The sequence below is a fragment of the Barbatula barbatula genome (assembly GCF_947034865.1).
Source record: "Barbatula barbatula genome assembly, chromosome: 23".
Classification (NCBI taxonomy): Eukaryota; Metazoa; Chordata; class Actinopteri; order Cypriniformes; family Nemacheilidae; genus Barbatula; species Barbatula barbatula.
Window position 1 is genome coordinate 12640575 of NC_136786.1, and position 15455 is coordinate 12656029.

The 15455-nt window shown below is 38.6% G+C and overlaps 1 protein-coding gene across 1 annotated transcript in view; it reads left to right on the forward strand.

Moving 5' to 3' along the window:
* Positions 1-15455, forward strand: part of sema5a (sema domain, seven thrombospondin repeats (type 1 and type 1-like), transmembrane domain (TM) and short cytoplasmic domain, (semaphorin) 5A) — a 103299-nt gene that overhangs the window by 46810 nt on the left and 41034 nt on the right. Inside the window, exons 5-9 of the mRNA XM_079447361.1 lie at positions 5488-5550; positions 8158-8256; positions 11603-11816; positions 12878-13163; positions 13913-14048. Of these exons, the coding sequence (XP_079303487.1) occupies positions 5488-5550; positions 8158-8256; positions 11603-11816; positions 12878-13163; positions 13913-14048 (798 nt within the window). The remainder of the gene's footprint in view (positions 1-5487; positions 5551-8157; positions 8257-11602; positions 11817-12877; positions 13164-13912; positions 14049-15455) is intronic.

Sequence of the window (15455 nt, forward strand, 5' to 3'; positions counted from 1 at the left end):
TGTATACTGTAGTTGTTGTCAAGGTCCAGAAAAGTACTCAAGACGTTGTTAAATTGGTCCATCCTCTCATAGTGGCTCAATTGAATTCATTGAAGCGACGACAATACTTTACAGGTATGTGCGAAAAACAAACCAAAATGGCGTTTCTAGTTGCAACCTTGCCACTAGATATTACTGACTGGACCTACATTTATTCATTTGGCAGACGCTTTTATCCAAAGCCTTTAATAGTTTCACAAAACATACGCGTCAAAGCTGAATTTTTCCTATACTTAGGCAAGCTGGACAAAAATCTCCTTCAGCTGTAGATGTTGGACTGTATGTGTACTGTATCCATAAAATTGTGAAAGATCATAGTTGGTCAACAGCAGAGGTGTCAGTGGAAGAGCACCAATTGTTCAGTCTTCTGGTCATAGTCTACGACAATGCATTATAACTTGCTCAGCCGATTTTCCTCTGTCAAGTCCATTCTCCCTTGAGCATTTTGCATATTGTTCAGTAGCAGCACTCCTAGCGTCATTGATTAATTGCCTGAATAAATCTGCATTGTAGTCATTTCATTGTATTTCAAGCTTGACAAATGAACACCTGAGCTTGTTTCCTCAGTACGCTTCTTTTCAGATGATTTGTGAGGGTATAATCTGTTGTTAATATGCAACATGAGCAACACTACAAAATGATCTTCCCCATAACCTCAAAGCTGCGTCTTTAAATAATTGAGCTTTTTATTCTTATTGAATTGGATTAGGTCTTGTTGCTCCTGTCTTTTTGCCGGGCGGCTTGTTGACCAATACCCCTAAAATACCCCTAAAACAATTAACCTGCTGTGCCAGTTCAACACTCATCCATATCGTATCAACTTTTATTAACCAGTGGTAATTCTTCAGACTGTGGATAGCCATCTCAGTTAAGATGTACCAGACCTTCACTCCCACTGCAGATATGCAAATCTTTGTGATTTAAACCTGTGCTTAGCACTTTGCTCTGTGCGGCTATGCCCATGAGCACAATTCCACTCTTCGCTGTAGCTACTAACCACATGCAACCATGCATTTTTTCAGCAAAAATAGAGCCATTACCGTGATCGATGATTGTCAGGTGGTGTGTTTTTTATATATTATGGATCTTTCTTCTTGTTTTTATTTTATCCCGTGGCACCAAAGATTGAGATAATAAATAGTTATTTGCCCGTACTGCTGATGTTGGAAGGCAATATTGCAAGACTGTACAGTTATGTTACCTAATCAATATATAAATGAGCAAAATCTTTGCCCTGGCACTGATCGTAAATTGCTTCATAAGTGTCTTGTGCTTATGTGCATGAGTTTTATGGCCTTGGAGATGGCATTGAGATGCAATATGATGGCAAGCGTCTGTTTCGTCACAACATGTAAAGTTCTGGTTAAATGTATAGTTTCAACGCCTCTTTCAAATAGTCAATTTAGATTAACTTGATCTGAACCCAGAAAATTCCCTTAACACAGTCAATGTTCCTATCTTTAGTAGGTGTGCATGCTCCGCTTCGACATCTGCTTTGAAAATTCTGTTATCATTTACTCACCCTTGCTTTCTTCTGCAGAACACTGAAGAAGATATTTTTAAGAATTTGGGTAACCAAACGTTGGCGGTACCCATTGACTTGCTTTTACCGCCGCTGTTACCAATATTTTAAATTGATTTATTTTGTGTTCTGCAGAAGAAAGAAATTCATACAGTTTTGAAATGACAAGAGGGCGAGTAAATTATGACTGAATTTTCATTTTTGGTTGAACTATCCCTTTAATGTGAGCCATTTAAGGATACACATTTTGTTTTGCGTTTTGCTGCTGTATTGAGTTTACATCATTAACTATACTTTTACATGCCCATATAAAGCACAAGTAAAAGAGACAGATTGTCAGTCATGTATTTCATCAACCTCTCTAACTCACCATCACTAAAACAATTACATGCACTGATCAACAGAACACTTGTGCTAATTTCTGAGGCCGACTCTTCCAGTTGATCAGCCATTTAAATTCAGAAAATAATGAACATATGAGCTCCCCTTCAGCAGTCTACACTGTAACTCCATCATCTGAGGTCTGATTAACAGAAGCCAGAGGCTTGGAATGGAGTCCAATGTGGCAATTACAGTCTGATAATGGCTACTTAGCAACACACCCAGTAAATGCTGCTGGGACATTTTCCATTTGCATATATAATGAGTGGAGATGTATTGGGTTTTGGTAAAAGATCACTTTTGGCTAGAATTGCAGTAATAGATGAGCTTCCCTTTTATGTGCATCTGCCAGCCATGGTTGCAGGCAAAATGACGTCACTGTTGAGAGACCTTAAGATTTCAACCTTCAGTGCACTATAATTGTAATGATTCAGGATTATTCCAATTCGAAATATGTGATTTTTACAATAAGATATATGTCGTAATTCATCTGTGAACTGTAGCTTGGCTATTGAAAGGTGCAAAATTCGTGAAATACTCCGAAGCGTGTTTGTGGTTACATTCTTCAGACAATATCATCTCAGACAATACAAGCATGCAACAGAAATGCTTACAATCTTTTATGCATATTTTGTCTTTTCTTGGCACTATGAAATATGGTAAATTCCAGGAGGAATTCTGAAAGTGCCGCATGGTGGGCGACTCAACCCACACTCTGCTGAATGGGTCTCTTTGGCCCACCTGTTCTTCACAATGACTGCTTAGTTCTGGGGTCTGCGGCAGCCCGTCTGGAACAACGGATTAACTCTGTCAATGAAGGAAAGGTCGAACTGTACATAACAGTGTTTTCAAAAGATTTTACATGGTGTTTTTGTTTTGCAGTTTATGTTAATAGTTATGTAACAAGTTGAAAACAAGCAGGAGAAAGCACTTTACTGTGTTATTTTGTTATATACTGTAAAACAAATGTATTAGAACACTTGCTATAATAAAGTGAAAACACAAATATTTTAGGAAACTGTCAAAAAAGAATTCAATACTTTGCAAATAACAAACTGAAATTACTTTATTCACATTTTTATTCCCAAAAATTGAGCCGGCACATTTAACTTTTCTCAGAAGTGAGACATTCTTCAAGCGTAACGTTCAATTACAAATCTTGGCACAAACCTTATATGGGTTGGGGTTTAATACATAAGCGCTGTATACACATACACATACATATACAGTCTGTGAGTAAAAATATTGTTTCTATTTGCTTTTTTTGGCTAAAAATTAAAACTAGAAAAACAGGAAATATGCTTTGTATTTTTCTAAGTTCACACAGAAATATTTGTATACATGTATTACGGAAAGGTTCAGATAATATTTTTTATCACAGTTTTAATTTGTGAAAATTTTGAATGGTCTCTAATTTTGTATTTTATATTTATAAATATATTTTCTGCCTAGAATTTTAATACTACGTTAATAATACCCTTAAAAACATTTTCAGATCTAAAAAATATATACTGTACAACTGCTGATAAAAAATTTAAATTGTAACATTCGTAAGACTTATTTTAATAAGATTCACACCAGATTTGTTAGGAATGTTGTTCGATTGTAAAAGCAGAAAAGTTATAAACAAACACTGGGAGGTTATTGAGCCTTTTGATACCCGTTGCCTTTATTAACAGTGAAAATGGAAGCATGTTTGTTAAAGTGAGCTGCGTGTTCGTCCTCTCTTCTTTTTCTAATTACTTTTTGAAAAATGTGACTTTAAGATGTTGCAGAGTGCAAATAACATTCAAGTCATTGTATGGTTTCAGCTTCATTACACCATTAATTCGCTTGACTGATGAATGATGCTGACGAAATAATGAAATTGTTTAGATTATCCTGAAAATGCACAATGCAATTTTCAAAAGCACAATTTAACCTAATTTGTCTCGATAATGGTTTTAGTAATGACTCTTAATTCACATTTTACTCAGTTTTTTGCTGAGCTAAACGTAATGCCTCAAGTGGGCTACTGTTTACTCAACATGTTTTTTTGCTAGCACAAATTTCTTAAAGACGGCCGAATCCCGCCCATGCTCTCTTGGTCTCTGTGCTGATGTGCAGTTTGTTTGTGTGACTGACTGCCCTCAAAATAGCTGGTTTCTTGCATGGGATATAAGTAGAATGTCTGTTCTTTGTGACTAAGGCTCTGTGGCGTCGTCAGTGAGAAAGTTCATGAGATATCCACTGTTATAACTATAGTGTTGTGCCTCGGCTTTGCTGCCTGGCTATAATTATGGTTTATGACAATATACTTTACTGCCATCTTTGAAGCATGAAAGAGTACAGTGGCTCCCCTTAGCTTTCTTTGCTCATTCCCACCGTCGCGGTGCTGCTGTGTCAGGAGAGAAAGTTCTATATCAGTCGCTAATGGTTATTTTGACACATTAAATCATCTTTCATGTCACCCTGGATGTGAAGGAGTTTCCCTGTCTCTATCCCTCATTGGAAGATAAGCCCATTTCGCAGTCTTGCGTTGGAGATTTGGCGTGAATCGGCCCTGTGGGGAAACTCATTCGGCAACATGACTAGGCAAAACAACAGCTTTTCATTCCTGCATTTGCACATTCACACCCTGCCGTCTCCTAAGTGTCATTCAGAAGATTCCCTGTTGGCATGAGGGGATGAGAAAGGCGGAATTACTTTGCTTAATATTGGTGTTTGCAAAGGGTCATGCATCAAGGGATGGGTGCACCATTTCCCTGTTCAGCCCCAGGCCCAGTTGACACAAGAATCCCATCTCGTAACACCGTGATGGAAGATTCTCCGCCCTGCTTCTGGAAATGAGTCAAAGTAACATCTCAGCTAGCAGCCATGGGGGTTCCTGCCCACTATATCACTTCAAAATGAGGTTACTGTCTAGCCAGTATGGGCCTCCTGAGGGAATGATAATTTCTTATTAATTTTTCAGTTCCGAGAAAGATAGAATGGTTGTTGTGCCACTGAAACATTTTCCTTAATTGTTCTTTGATAGTTAGCTGCCTGCTTCCACTTGGCAAGCTGAAGTTGGGAACGGAGCCAGAGATAGCGTGGTCAGTAAATGCAAGGAGGTCATTTGAAATTAGATTCTATTTGGAGGCAGTTACAGACATCAAACTTGGCATTATCCTGCAGTTCTCTGCCAGCGGTGAAATGTGAATTCTGCCTTAGTCTATGTACACACTCATTGTCTTTGGGACACTAATTTCTCAGTAGAGGACGGCACACACTGCATCTGAAAAGCCTGTTGTTTTTTGTCCCAGAATGCAATTGAGCTGAATACAAGTGATTATCATCCGAGATCTAACTGCTTTCTGTGGCCAAGTTCATTTATTCTCAGCGACAATCGATAATACTTGCCTTAACCAAGACTGGATTAAAAAAGCAAATTTCTACCCATTATATTATATATCTTAACAGTAAGATGCATCATAATAAAAAAAAATTATGTTAATAATAACTGAAATGATAGACCTACCAGTATATAATGTAACTTTTTTTTCATGTTTCATGTCTGTTTATAGGAGGCAGAATGGCACTGTGATGAATTTACCAAAGGAGCCTGTTTCAGTCGGGGGAAATCAGAGGTAAGTATCTTCAAAAGCTCCCGTACACACTGAAAAATGTTAGGGTTATTTAAACACAGCATTAAAAATCAACTGTTAGGTTAAATTAACCCAGCTCATTTTTTATATTTGACCCATCAATGGGTTAAAATAACACAGCATTTTGGGTTGAAACAACCAAATATTGGTCAATTTATAACCCAACGGGTGATTGTCTATTTTTGACTCAACGCGGGGTTGAAAATAACACAATAATACATTTCTGGGAGTTTAGGGGATAATTCGTGACGCAGTGATCCCACTTTTTCATAGACTAAAATATTAAAGATTATGCATCTTATTCACAAAATTCTGTTTATTTGCCTGTCACATACTGCAAACATGTACTATAGTAAAATTGTATGTAAAAGAAAAGTTTGTCATTGTTCTTTGCAGCAGTAATTCATCAAATAATGATCAGATTATGGAAAAGATTGTTGAATATCAAGAAGACATTGACATTTTTAAGGACCCATATATGTTCCTGGATCTCAGTTGTGGAGTGATGATTTACAGTCCCAGTAAAGCTGTATCCTCCACAAACTACCACTTAGAATCAATCTGCAAGTAGGGAATTGCAGTATGCAAATGAAGTGTTATACAATAATATTGTGTTTTTTTTATTCCTTTACCAATACAGCACTAATACAATGCTGACAGCACTTGGGCACAATTCATTTATAAACTTCCACCTTAATATTTTGAAGTTCTGCTTAAAATGAATGTTTTTATTACAAATGTGTACCTAAGAAAGTAATCACCCTCCAGCTTAAAATAGCAAGTGCATTATTTATGAAACAGTTCTGTGTGAGGCATTCCCAGGTCTCTTCCACTTTTCTATGGAGCGGTTTCCATGGCACTAAAGTACCGGCTCCCTTGTGTTTTTGATGGCTGACTGAATCAGATCAGATTTGTGCTACAAACTGTTTCTTAAGCCTCCTTAATATTTCACTTACTCTAGGTCTGTCAAATGGAAGACAAAAGATTCCCTTTTGTTTTATAGTATGCTATACGCTGGGCTAAGCCAGGTGTGGGACTCTGGGAGTGTGTTTGGGATCAGCCTGTCATCCAGCCAGCCTAACCTAAACCCCAAGGTGTATTTCTGTGGCCCGTTGCGGTTTAAGTCTGCACGAATGTTCCCATGACTGCTTTCCAATTTGTGAAACATGGTCAGAGGCTCGAGATGTTACTCTTACAGAAATGTCATTGCAATTTAGAAATGCAAGCACAGCCACCTTTTCCAGAAGACGGCTGGCAGTAACACACTTAAAATTGAGGAGCTTTTCTTTTTGATTTTTAGATTTTTCTTCTACATAATTTGTAGCGGTGCTTTAATCATGACAGTGTGCACATTATCTGTTAGACTGTCTTGGGAAAGTTGCATCTTAAAAGCACAGCAGCCAGGCTACAGCGAGAAAGACATCGTCAGCTTTTTTCGACTTTAAAAATAGTCCAACTTTAGGCACGTGTCTTGAGACCCCTGCATTCACCAGCCATGTTGCACTTCGTCTAGCTGTTGATGAACGCATCCTTATGTAAATCTCTAACAAATGTGTCTTATCGTGATCTAGTGAACCTTTCTGTATCGACAGTGCATATGGCATCTCAAAATAGATTATCATCATATTTGTTTGTATTACACATCACAAAGCAAAATGCTTTACCAAATAGCATCTTTAAGAGAAATCTGTGAGTAATCCTTCAAGTGGTGCATCTAAGTCTGTTGTTTCAAGAACAAAGGGAAGAGTTTGACGCAATGCATGGTGTTCTATTGACTCCTCTTTGTTTATAATGCTAACGGTGCATAATAGCCACTATATTACGCTATGGAATACAGCCATCTGTCAGGGGTTTTCATAAACACGTCATATCGTGATGCGGTGGGCATATTAAATCTCAGTTTATTTACCCATTCGCCGAAGCACTGCCCGTCAGCCAAATTGCATTAGCGAATGTAAATCACGCTTTTCTTTGCAGCACTTTGCGTAGTGCCAAGAAATAAATAGCTTTACAAGTTAACAGCCATTGTGACGAAGGAATAAAGCAGACCCTCTCCAGCACCGCCTTGGAACACCTTTAAATCAACCGAGAGAGAGAGACGGGGTGACAGGGTTTCAAGTACTTGAGACAAGTGTGATTTACTATTCCTATATTTTCAAAAAGCCTTGTAAGAATACACCAAACTGAGGCGATGCAGTTTAAAAAAACGTGGAGCTGGTTAATACAGCAATTATTTTGTTTGGAGGACGACTGTAGCCCAGCTTCTGTACTGTATACAGTAGGCTTCACATTTTTGAGAATTGGCCAGAATGCATTCAGCGTCAGTTCACTGTGCAGACATATTGATAACTCCCCTGTCACCTATTTTTGTGTGTGTGTGGCATAAAGGTATCTGCTTGAATGTGTATACTGCACCCATTTAATATGGCTATATAATGGGCATAATCTCCCAAGCATATCAAGGTTATGTTTCATATTTAAAAACGGAATCGGCAATAAAACCGGACCTATTGCTGTTCATTAAGTTTAAACACACCTAAAAGCTACACTTTTATGTGCTAACGCATCTGCCCTAATGTCTTTTGACAGGAGGAGTGTCAGAATTACATCCGAGTGCTGCTGGTCAACGGAGACAGGCTGTTTACCTGTGGCACAAATGCATTCACTCCCATCTGCACCAATCGCACGGTAAAGTAAATGCGTCAACACACTCAATGTATTGTAAGAGGTTTCTGTGACCCAATGTGAAGCTAGCTTTGTTTCAAGCTCTCTCCACATTGACCTTTTCTGTGCTGCGTGGGATTTGTAGCATAGCATGTGGTATTTCCACCAAAGTCTGCGGTTTATCTCAATAAGAGTTTTGTTGACTGAATGGTTCTTGGAGAAAAGCTTTCTAGTGTGTGTGTCCTTAGTAAAAAAGTTCACGCTTGCAATGCAGGTATTGTGCATGGATTTGCACTTTATCTTCGACAAATTTATCCAACGCGTGGCTTGCGGCACGGTCGCTTGCTATCGCAACAAATGCCACTCAGTGTGGCTGATTGAAAGATTAGCATCTTTTACTGACGTTCCCCATTATTCCCCGTCACAATCTGTAGGTGCCATTCATGCATGTGCATCTCAAATCCCTGAATTTAAATGACCGGATTACTCCTCTATCATTCAAATGTGATAATGATAATGGCATTCGGCTGGTAATCGATGACAGTTGATGCTCTTTAAAGAATGGCAGGAAATATTGACTCACAGCTGAATCAGCACTGGGATTTACCATCCTGAGTTTCTTGTGCCAGTGGGAACGTACTCAAGGAAGGCACGTGCACAAAAGTCAGTCACTCGCTTCTTTATGTTCTTTTGGCGTCGCCGGTAGGCCTTGATCTTTAATAAACAGCTATCGAGGATGTTAGGTTGCTCCGCGTGCAGCACAAATACAGCTGTCCATGTCCTGAAGAGGCGCCTTTCAATTCTCTCTATTAGTGTGTCTGCATCTACAATGACTTCCGAATGCCATTTGTCAGAAGGTGTTCCATCAATAAACCCCTTTCATCTTTCTTTTCGGCCAGAAAAGGCACATCTTTCAGGCTTTGATTTGGGCAGAAGTATCTCCCTGGCTGTGCCCCCTCAAATGGCTGCCTCGTCTTGCCAAACATGCAAATTGTTTCGGTTTGACTGCCAGCTAAATGGTTCCTGAAGGAAGCAGAGAGACTCGCAGAGGTTTTCTTCGAGCCAACATCAAGGATAATCCCCCTTTACATTGATTACACAGGGCAAGTGTTGTGGTAGTCAGCTGCTTGTAAGATAAAAACATTCAAGTGAGGCCACACAGGATCTAAGCTGCCTTCGGGATAGACTGATACGTTTGTACCCAACAAAGTCAGACTCCCCAGTACAAAAACAAGCTCTCTTTACTGTAGGTATGACATTTATAGCGGCATAAATGTATTTAGTGCTACTCGGGATAAATTACTGATGTTAAAAACCATTAAGTTGTTATTTTTCCACTAATAGCTTCCAGATGCATATAAAACTGGAAGTGATGAGCACCATTGCTTCATCTGGTTCAGTAAGAACATTAATTGGATTTGTCGGGCGTTATGTAGCATTGGTGGTTTTCCACGGTGAAGGATTTTAATGCCAAACAAATGCAAGTCAGTCTGTCGTTTGTAAAATATTTTAAAATATGATTTGCTCTCAAAAGAGCCGCTGACTACTTTTAAATCCCGAAAAACAAATTAAACCTTGAACTTACTAATGTTTTCTCCAGCAGTGCAGATGGATAACTGTCAGGGGGTTTCTAAGGCCAGTCATTGGGCATTTAAAGGAATTCGGAAAGCCTATGGAAATATGTAGACCAGCGCGAAAAGTTGCAACTATTTCAATGCCACATCCCTTGTGCTTAATGTATACAATTGTAAATTACCTTCCTGTCATGGTAGCTTCTCTTTGCTGGCTAAATGTCACGCTATAAGCAATAATCGTGGCTTTGCTATACTGCACATAAGGACGGAACGGGTGTGTTGCGAACGATTAGCATTTAACCATTGCAGCCTCCACTTGGCATGACAACCAAGTAATGAGATAAACATTTTTGCCATCTCGCAAAAATAGCACACGACACGGCTGTAGGAAGTAGGGCGGGCGTCTCTGCTACATTAAATGATTTGAAAACAGAAATAGTCTTCATTGCTACATTAACTCCTCTGTTAAATAAAAAAATTTGAACATATTTGAGATTTCCATCAAATATATCCCCTCTCAAAATCAAAACAAACCGTTAACTCATCTGAAATTATTTTTGGTGAAGGCCGGAATTTTTGTTTTCTGTTGATTGTCAAGAACAAATAGACATGTATAATATATTTTATAGATGCCCTGTGTATCTTCTTCCTTTCACTAGTTATTTTTTTATTGTGTACTAATAATGTCCAACAATGGATAGTCAGGCATCACAAACATACTGAAGGTCTGGAACTTATCGCCACTTTCTTTGGCCAAGGCCCGCCCAAGAGGCCTTTTGACTTACAGGTAAAGCACGTTTCATTTTGTGTCATGTCATGTTTAGAGGCGTGAAAATGTCCCTGCAGTAACAGACAGAACATTCACGAACGTGTCAAAAGTTAACAGCAGTATTATACGTTTATGCCGCGATACTTTTAAGAATTAACCGTTAAGCCGATTGTGATGAATTCTTATAGCAACCGTTGTAAACACGACAGCATACTTATAAGATCAGATGGCTTAGTGCTGTTTCCAGGCAGACCGTTAAAGAACGTGACACGCACGACTCCCGGAAATCCTGTGAAATTCAACCAATCAGATGACGACTTTGAACGTGCTAAAGTGTTTCCAGAAAAGTGTGCCTTATGCATCAGACGTTTAGCTAATGGTCTGTGGGTGTGACGTCTGAGGCATCACATGACATGTTTCCAATATATCTCTAATTATGTATTGTGTTTGATAACTGTATGTGGTCAAAATGATCAGGTCATATTTTAAGACTGAATGTCTGAGACAATGGTAAAAATCTAGCCTATAAGGGTGTATAAAAAGTTGATAACTGATGCAGGCATGATTCAATGTTTCCAGTCGATTTATATACAATAAAAAGTACCAAAAAAGAACAACAACCCAGATATGACAATTCTGTCTTGATTTACTACCAAATTTGTATAAACCAAACCAAACAGTTCTTGACTACCGTAGTAGGAAAATATCTTTGTACTGATGAACACAAAACCAGATATTTTGAAGAATGCAGGAAAGCAAACTGTTCTGGGGCACTACCATTGTTATTATTCCTACTATGTTGGTGGCCAAGAACTGTTTGGGGAACAAGCATTCTTCCAAATATCTTTCTCTGTGTTCATCAGAAAAAAGATATTTGCACAGATTTGGAACAACCCGGGGGTGAGTAAATCAAGACAGGATTTATATTGTTGGGTGAATTGTACTTTTAATGAACTTTGCAGGTGAAAGTAGAGATAACCTGATGTTGATCTTTCTAAATTCACACTCTTTGTCACTAACACCACAGCTGACCAACCTGACCGAGATCCATGATCAGATCAGTGGAATGGCCCGCTGCCCCTATAACCCCCTGCATAACTCCACTGCCCTCATCACTTCCAGCGGGGAACTGTATGCCGCCACGGCTATGGACTTTTCCGGCAGGGACCCAGCTATCTACCGAAGCCTGGGAGGACTCCCGCCTCTGCGCACTGCCCAGTACAACTCCAAATGGCTCAACGGTACGTCTGAGAAAGAGAGATATAATTTAATGTGAATTACTGCAAGAACCCTATTAAAATGTCATTAATAATGAGGTAACTGTGAAGTTTATGAAAATATGCTATCCCTAACCCTTGGAAACCCATTAAAATGTGGCATAATTTGTTTAGTTAAAGATTAGTTGTGTAATTTCACAGCCACCAGTGGCATTACAATGGTTAATAAAGTTTTTAAACATTAGTTTTGTTTTAAGTTTCTTAACATATGCCGTTGGTTGTCTGGCTGTGATGCTCAAACAAATAAAGCAGTGTTTTGATAATGTCACAAAGCCACATTGTTTACACTTTTCAGAGGAATTAACCTTTAAATGGTTTACCTACAGTTGTCTATGCATGTTGAGTTGAAACGTATTTTAACATACAAATATAAACACTCCACCTTTAAAAGGTGAGTGTGTTTTAAAGAACCCTGTTTCTTTAAATATGTCAGGTTTTTGTGAAAATGCGTGAAAATGTGTGACATTTGGTTTTGGTACCTTCGTAACTGCAGAACTCTGATCTCTTTCCTCCAACTCCAAGATATATCTCCACAAAGAATTGAATTGTCTGAACAGAAAAAAATAAAGTTCGTACTTTATCAGAGAATCTCGACAGAAACTAATTTCACCAGATTTAGGCACAAAGAAAATTGGAAAAATAACTTTTTTCTATTTACTTCTTCCTCCTCGCTTCAAGTTGCGCGAATGCACTAAGGTACTCCCCCAAAAGAAAATTAAACTACTATCAATCATGACGGCTTTGAATGTAGTGAAGTTGGTCATGACAGTTGATCTTTTTGCCTTTGAGAAACTCATCTGATCATCAGTTCTGAATGGAGAACGATAATTAAACTCGTACGCTTGCTTTGATCATTTCTCACCAAAACCTTTCTCTTCGCCCGTGACAAATGAGTTTGTCCATTACCTATGCGAAAGATTAATACACGCATCTTTCCTGCACTACAAATGATGGGCCAGGAGTCCTGCTCTATGGCATCTGTTATTAATCACTGTCTTTCCATCTCTCGTCGCTGTCAAACTCAGAGCCCAACTTCGTTTCCTCCTATGACATCAGCAACTTCACCTACTTCTTCTTCCGGGAGAACGCAGTGGAACACGATTGTGGCAGGACGGTGTTCTCTCGTGCCGCCCGGGTCTGCAAGAATGACATCGGAGGCCGTTTTCTGTTGGAGGACACCTGGACCACCTTTATGAAGGCCAGGCTTAATTGTTCACGGCCAGGTGAGATTCCATTCAACTACAATGAGCTGCAGGGAACCTTCTTCCTGCCCGAGCTGGAGCTGCTGTATGGAATCTTCACAACTAACGTGTGAGTAAAAGCCACAGTTTGATCCACCACATGGGACACCACACGAGCCCTTAGGAAAATTAACTATGGTTTTATTATAGTAATAGTGTAGAAACCATGTTTTTGGCCGATCGCTTATCATTTGTGTTGCTGTAGATTTACTTCAAATACCCTGTGTAAACGTTGGTATTGTAGGGAAACCATAGTAAATGTGTGGTTACTAGCATTTTACTACAAATTTAACCATTTTATTTTTTGTCACTTCAAACCTGTATGTCTTTCTTCTGCAGAACACAAAATAAGATATTTTGAATAATGTTGATAACCGAACAACAGCGGTGACTTGCAAGTCTATACAATAGAAGTCAATAGGTACCACCATTGTTCGGTAATTGATATTCTTCACAATATCTTATTGTGTTAATATCATTATGTTTCAATGTTTTAATACCTCACAGGTCAGCTTAAGCTCCATTAGTTCTAACAATACTATATATTTCCCAAAAGCATAAGGGATGCGCTGTCAGCAAAGTGCTTTTATTAATTGCATTTCGTTTTGTTGTTAGGTAAATGAGGATTTTATGGTTTTTACACCATTTGTTTTAGAGATATTTTAGCTCACTCGCCCTTATCCCTCTGGCAAGATAGTGCTGTATCACAGTCAGCAATAGACAGATCCATTTTTCACATTATGGCCCACTATGCTTTAATGATCGGCCGGGTAAAATCTGTCAGGTGTTGTCTGCTTACCTCTCCGACTCTTCTCTTAGGAACAGCATTGCAGCATCAGCAGTGTGCGTCTTCAATCTAAGCGCTGTGACCCAAGTGTTCAGTGGACCTTTCAAGTACCAGGAGAACTCGCGCTCCGCATGGCTGCCCTACCCCAATCCCAACCCTGACTTCCAGGTAAGCACCCAGCAAATGACAGGTACTAAGATATTTCAGGATGCTTTGTCCCTGACTTTAAAATGTTAGTCCAGGTGTTTTCAGTCTTGGCACGGACCTCCCAAGTATGATAATGTGAGGGACCCCATTCTAAAATGTAAGAGGCATCTATATCTCTATATCTTTCATAAACACTTGATTTATACACTGAAAAAGTTATAAACAAAAGTATGTGCACTGCTTATTATTATTATGTGGTTTAGTACATTTTATAATTTGAATATAATAATAACAAGAAGGTTGTTATTTTAATCTCATTTGGTATTTTACTTCGTATTAACTTTTTTGACAGTTATTCTTTAGACTTTCACTTCTATTGCGGCTCCCTGGGAGTCCTCTGCTCTAAACATCCAAAATAATATTTCATTTTAGTGTTAAACATGGTGGACGCTACATAGAATTATCAAATCAATACTTTGAATGCATTTCATTGGCTTTATTTTCAATGCGCTTCATTACATTGGACAAAAGTGTTTGCAAAATGTATAAAGGTAAATCCTTACACACAAAATTTTGTATTTAGATATTGTCAGTGCTCAAGCCTGTGCTTTACTGTTCTTAAAGCTTCTCCCTTGGCTGTTAATTTCCCTTCATTTCCATGCCTTAGTACCTCTCATAAATGTATTAATAAAGTTCCATGCTAATAAAGATTTTGGCAGTACAATTATAGTGATAAGAGCTAATAAAGCCTTAATCCATCTCCTGAGGAGTATTGTCATTTCAAATAACGTCATCACAGTGAGTTTAAGGAGCTTTGAGTTCTTATAAACCTGCTTAATAAAAATCTGTGCTCAAGGATAAACTCTAGTGGTTATTAAATTATGCTTAAATAAGAATATTGAGAAACGTATCCGTCTAAAATCTCCTTACCTTAAGTGGCTGGCAATAGCTTCATAGCTTGGAGGTAAATGGAGGGCAGTTAAGTGTAATAACAGAGGATCTGCACTGATTTTGGGGGAATTATGTGGAGTGGATTTAAACATTATGAAATGGGTTCAGGAGAGCAGAAGTTGTACAGTCTAAAATAAGTAAAAATACTTAAAGGTGAAGCGTGTAATATTTTTGAAGTTTGCATACTTTCCTCTATCCTGGCTGTAGATAAAAAGAAAGCAAAATCTGCAGATTCTGTGTGAGCCTGCCGTGACCCTTCAAGAAGCTTTTTAAATGGTTTGCCCACCATATCTAAACCTTTTAAGGAACCATCTGATGGGCATCCATTTAATTTTTGAATAAGCAAAATCAAAGTGTATCGTCTTGCTTAGTAAAGCCGATCTCTGTGTGACCCGATTATAACATGTCTTGCATCCAGATGAGAGGGGAAAACCTCTTCCTTCTTTTCCCCTCAGAGGAAATGGCTTTGAACCGTAG